General features: G+C 43.8%; 1 protein-coding gene across 1 annotated transcript in view; it reads right to left on the bottom strand.

The window, feature by feature from the left end:
* PIWIL4 (piwi like RNA-mediated gene silencing 4) overlaps positions 1–750 on the bottom strand; it is a 64,136-nt gene extending 63,386 nt beyond the window's left edge. The window contains exon 1 of the mRNA XM_004709021.2: positions 661–750. Within this exon, the coding sequence (XP_004709078.1) occupies positions 661–750 (90 nt within the window). The remainder of the gene's footprint in view (positions 1–660) is intronic.
* Between the last annotated feature and the right edge of the window lie 4,723 nt (positions 751–5,473).

The raw sequence follows: 5,473 nt of genomic DNA, 5'->3' as shown, positions 1-5,473 counted from the left end.
GTCTGGCTTGTCTCCTGCCCGAGAGCCCTCTGCAAGGGGATCTCCAGTGGCCTACTAATGGGATAAGACGCTTTTTTGAGGAAATAAGTAACAGCAGCTCCACTAGAGTCCTTTCTGGTCAGAGGCTGTTACAAGTCACCCCTATGTACATCCCTCAAAATGTGTCTGTTTTACAGGTCAGTGCAAACTAGTGGCCCAAATCCAACATGCAGCCGCACCCATGACGGCTGCTACCGAAAGAGGGTGGAACATAAACCATGCCTGTTTTAGATGACCTGTTTTTAGAGGATAACTAAATTACATGCTATGCAACGGTACTTCTGGACAGTACATCATTTTCACCAGGCAACTTAAAACCAACTCAGTAAAACTCAGAACGTACCAGACAAGGATACATTTGCCTTCAGCATTCTATCCTCTTCGTTGGTCAATAGATCTGCTTTCACTATCTGACTCAGACATGAACTTTCGGAGAAAAGAAGGTGAAAAATCTTGGACCGATTCGATGTTGAGAGAGGTAGCACGCTACCTACCACCTAGCAGACAGTGAAAGAAGCAAGCAAAGGCAGGCATCTTCTGTCCCGGGGTGGGGGGAGGGGGGATGGGAGATGGGGGCGGGGTAGGCAAAGCCCAGAAAGTCTCCGAAGCTTTTCTACACACCTCTGTGGAGGCCTGGGGGCGCCCGACTTCCAGGGCGTGCTGGCTGTGGACGCGGATGCCGCGCGCTCTCACGCGGGCCCGTCCGCTCATGTCCCCAAGGTGTTCGGAGTGGCTTCAAGGGCGGTGAAGTCTCAAATAGGGCACCGATGTAGCGTGGGGTGGCGAGGGTCCGAGGAGACGTGGTGGCTCCCCGGCTCTCTCGCGATGGCGCGGGGGCGGACGCAGTTCGCAGCGTGGGAACGCGCAGAGCCGAGATGGGCGTCGGCTGCAGGCCGCTGATCCCGAGGTGCGCGTGCCCGCGGGGGCCCTGGAAGCCGACCGGGACCTCGAGCCCCCTTGGCGCTCCGCTGCCCAACCCCAACCCCACACACGCCCCTCACCCCCACCCAGTGTAGCGTTCAGAAGCAGGCCAGCAACCAGCTGCTCTCCCAGTGCCATCTGGGAAGGGCACCCCATCTCTTCTGTGTGCCCCAGGGACAGAATCAAACAGGTTAACTCAGGCTTCTGACTCTTAGTGGTTTTGTCTTGGCCCTTGGGCCGCTAACCTCACAGGGCGATTCAAAACCAACAACTGCTCTGCGGGAGACCAGCTTTTTTTTTTTTTTAAATAGTCTCCTAAAGTCGCAGGAGCAGTTCTACCCTGCCCTGTGGGGTCGCTATGATTTGGCATCAACTCCCTGGAAGTGAGAGACCAGATAGAGAGCAACAGTTAAATGAGAATCTGGGAGTTCTAGATCGACCTGTGTAAAGGATGGGAAGAAGGCTTGTTTTTCTATCTTCAATTTCACCGCCAAAGACCATTTTTTATTTTTAAAAATAGTATGTTTGTTGTGAGCAGACAAGCACACAGGACAGAATTAAGACGTTGGACCCAGGCAAAGCACACTGAGGGCCAAGCTCCCAACCCACACAAATGTCAATCCTGCCGAAACCCGAAAATGAGCTTTGCAAGTGGCCTTAAATGGAGAGAGAAGTGATGGCAGTTACTGTCTTAGTGATTCCGTGCTGCTATAACAAATACCACAAGAAGATGGACTTAACAAGGAAAAGAAAGTTATCCTCACAGTGTAGACGGCAGCTCTAGAACCCTTTCTCATTCTGCTGGTTTGAGGGGATGGTGTGGGGGAGATCCTTGTCCTGAGGTATCTGCAGGCCCAGCATTCCTGTGTCTCTAGAATATAGGTTCTCAAACTTCTCTGACCTAGCACTCCCTTCTCTCAAAAAAGAAAGAAATGCGCTCTTGGCAATTGAAAGTGTTTGTACTAGACCAGAACCAGGTGTAGGTATCTGCTTTTGCAGCCACCCCGGATGTTCCAGTGCTCCCAGGGGGCAGGATCTCCCACTGTGGGAAATACTAACCTGCAATGTTCACAGCACAGAGACCCAAGGTCCAAAGGATAAGTTTTGCTCCTTCTTCTTTCTTGATGATAACAGATGCACATGCCTCTACTCGATGGACTCTCTTTTTATTTCTTGAAAGATAAAAGGTGATGCAGAGACCCTCCCTTACGTGAGATCAGGGCTGTGACTCAAGAAAGGGTGTTGCTTCCCGTGCAACTGATTGGAGATCACATCATGAAAGATGATTCCATCATTGCCTAACTGCCACGTCACAGAGAAGCAGTCAGACTGATGCATATTTTTAAGGGGCACAATTCAATGCATGAAATTACCAATGATTGAACCCTACTGAGGTTCTGTCCATGTGTGTTATTGCTAAATTCAGAGAAACTGTCAGGGTACCTTTATCTCTAATATGCGGCTATAAAACAGACAGGGAAGAGATGCATTGAAAGGCACCCTGCCACTCTGAGCATCCCAGATCACTTTATATAAGTGATCAATATCACTTATGCTACTTACACATTTATTTCATAGATATAACACATACCTACAATATTTTACATAAGCATATTGCACTAATCTAGGACATATTACCAAGAATTGGGTCTCCAGGTGAGAGGGTAAACACTTAGGCACAGCCTGAACTATGCAGTTCACACACCAGTCAGTGGGCTGGAATTCTCATTTCCTTACACCATCTCAGAATTTGACATCATCCAATTTCACAGTTTTTGCCAATCTTATTCTGTAAAGTATCATCACACATTGTTACTTTTCTCACTGGTATTTTCTTACTAGTGTTAAATGTACTTTTTCTTTTAAGTGACAGGGTTGGAGCTTACAATTCTCTGAAATACATGTTTTTATCACTTCCTACGTTTTTCTTGGTTATTTAAAAGACTTCTATATGTATTTTTGTTTTGTTTTAACACTACAAATAGATTCCCCCAGTCTAGCGCCTGTAAAATTTGACTAAGCAGTCCTTTATCTAACCAAAATCCTTGATTTTGATGTAGCCAAATTCACTCGTATTCCATTTTAATGTTTCTATTTTGGGGGTGTTTATATATATATATATATATTTAATTTTTATTGTCAATTAGTTGGGGGGTTACTTTTCAGATAATCAGTTTTGGACTCAACAATTTAAACTACTTATTAAACTTTTCCAGGTATTTTTAAAAGAACATTTTCCTTCTCTTACATTAATAAACATATGCCATGTCTTTGTGCACTTACCATTCCTATTGCATACCTGAGCACTTCCAGGAGTTAATCGATATGTGTGGCTTGAATGGGGATCTAGCTTTTCCTCCACATTCTGAGCCGTTTTCCCTTGACATTGTCTCTTAGACAATTGAAACTTCCTCTTATGCTTTCTGGAGCCACATTCAGCAAATGATAAATTGTCACATATTCCTAGATCTAGTTTCTGTAGCTGCCATTTCTATCCCATTTTTCTATGTCAGTCCAGCACCTGTACTTTGACATTCTCTATTATTATATCTTTGTAGTATTCGTAAAACATAGTAGGATGGGGTAGGGATTAAACTCAGTCTAGAGAGGAATAACTCCGTTCAGAGAGAAAATTAGTTTAACTCCGAGAAATTAGTAGTAGTAGACAAACCTGGGGGTGGGGGATAGGGATGGGGGGTGGGGGGAGAAGAGAACTCTGAGAAACAGAAGCCAAAAAAAGGGTTGTTGTTTTTTTAATGCTTTTGAAGTATGTGATACAGACAAAGGTGAAGCAATAGATTAAAGCATAAATTAAAGGTGACAACGAGAACCTTGGGAGTTGATGTTAAAAAAAAGTTTCTTAAAGATTGGGGGACATAAAAAGGCTTTTCCCTATCTTGTCTCCCCCAAATATATGTCAGACCTAAGACACTGCTAGCAACTAATGGTAAATGATTGTCAAGTTATCTCCCTGAAGGCATCAGCCATCCAGAGCAATCAGTCTTGTCCACCATAGGTGGGGCTCACTCCCTGCTGTTGAGGACATTGGATTGCTATCCCTGAAGGCCTGAGAATAAATCAAACTACCAACTCAAGGACAATCAAGGTTAAGCTGCCATCATGAATCTAGGATCCGCCCATCCTGTCACATGTGTATCCTTAATCCCTCCTCTTCCTACAGCGTGTACAATTCTAGATCGTCCCCCTCCCATCGCTGTATTGCCTATGGTACTACCTCTTCCTCGGACGTAGGTTGTTACCTGTAATCAGGGGTTTGCATGCCCCCAAAGATAATATAAGCCTTGGTTAGAAATAAATCTCTCTCTCCTGCCTGCTTCCTCCCACACCTCCAAGTGAACCATCAAGAGGGGCTGAGGTAAGCATACTACCATGAAATGTGTCTGACTCCTTTATTGTACTCTCTGTCCTATCACTCCTATCTTCTATGACTTTACAATAATCTTTATATATTATAACCATACAGTTGGACCTATCAACCCGTGATCATTGTTAGGGGCTGGTCTCCCCCCACAAAAGATCATAACAGAGACACCATAGAGGGAAAAATCACCTTTGAAGATTGTAATGATGTTGTCCCAGACTGGGTATTGGAAAGCAAGCTACATTGAAAATATTGACGGCATTTAAAGTGCTTGATGATGATAATTCAAGTAAAATAAATTGGAAGAATTTACAATGTGCTGCCTGAGAATTGGGTGACAACATGAGTGATGAAGGACTTGAGGCCATGATGGAGGAACTGGATGAAGATGACGATGGAGAATAAGCCAAGAGGAGTTCATTGCTACTGCGTCTGGCGGCATTTCGAGAATGAGGAGAATAAGCACTAAGAATTCTACAGTCAACATAGTCTCGCCTATTTGGGGGTTTGTGTGTGCCTGGAGCCATGTGGAAAAGAAGAAGAAGCCAACTTAGTGTTTTTTCCAAAAGGACCAAAAATAAGGGTTTTCCGTATTTCTGTTTTACTATTGTTAATGTTTCTTTGTATAAACATTATCGTTAGTAGCTCAGATTGTATTTATAATTCAGCTGTTATATAAAGTTTCAATCATGTAATAACAAACCCTTTTTAGCTGTTTTTGGCTTAAAATATTAGTATACGAGAATCTAAGTATAACCTCCTCCCTGGGGAATGGACAGCAGAGAAGAGGGCGGAGGGAGACGTCGGACAGTAACTTATGACAAAACTATAATAATTTATGAATTATGAAGGGTTCGGTGGGGGGAGAGGGGAGAAGGAGGGGGAAATGAGCAAATGATATTGAGGGCTAAAGTAGAGGACAAATGTTTTGAGATTGATGAGGGCAACAGGTGTTCATATGTGCTTGACTCAATGGATGTATGCATGGACTGTGATAAGAATTGTATGAGCCCTCAATAAAATAATTAAAAAAAAAGAATAATGAGGGTAACAAATGTACAAATGTGCTTTATACAATTGATGTATGGATGGATTGTGATAAGTTGTATGAGCCCCCAATAAAATGACTTA

The sequence above is a fragment of the Echinops telfairi genome, unplaced genomic scaffold, assembly GCF_000313985.2.
Source record: "Echinops telfairi isolate 266 unplaced genomic scaffold, ASM31398v2 ScPeMD7_7421;HRSCAF=8459, whole genome shotgun sequence".
NCBI classification, from domain to species: Eukaryota; Metazoa; Chordata; class Mammalia; order Afrosoricida; family Tenrecidae; genus Echinops; species Echinops telfairi.
Note: the sequence above shows the minus strand (reverse complement) of the source record. Positions and strands in the feature narration are given on the sequence as shown.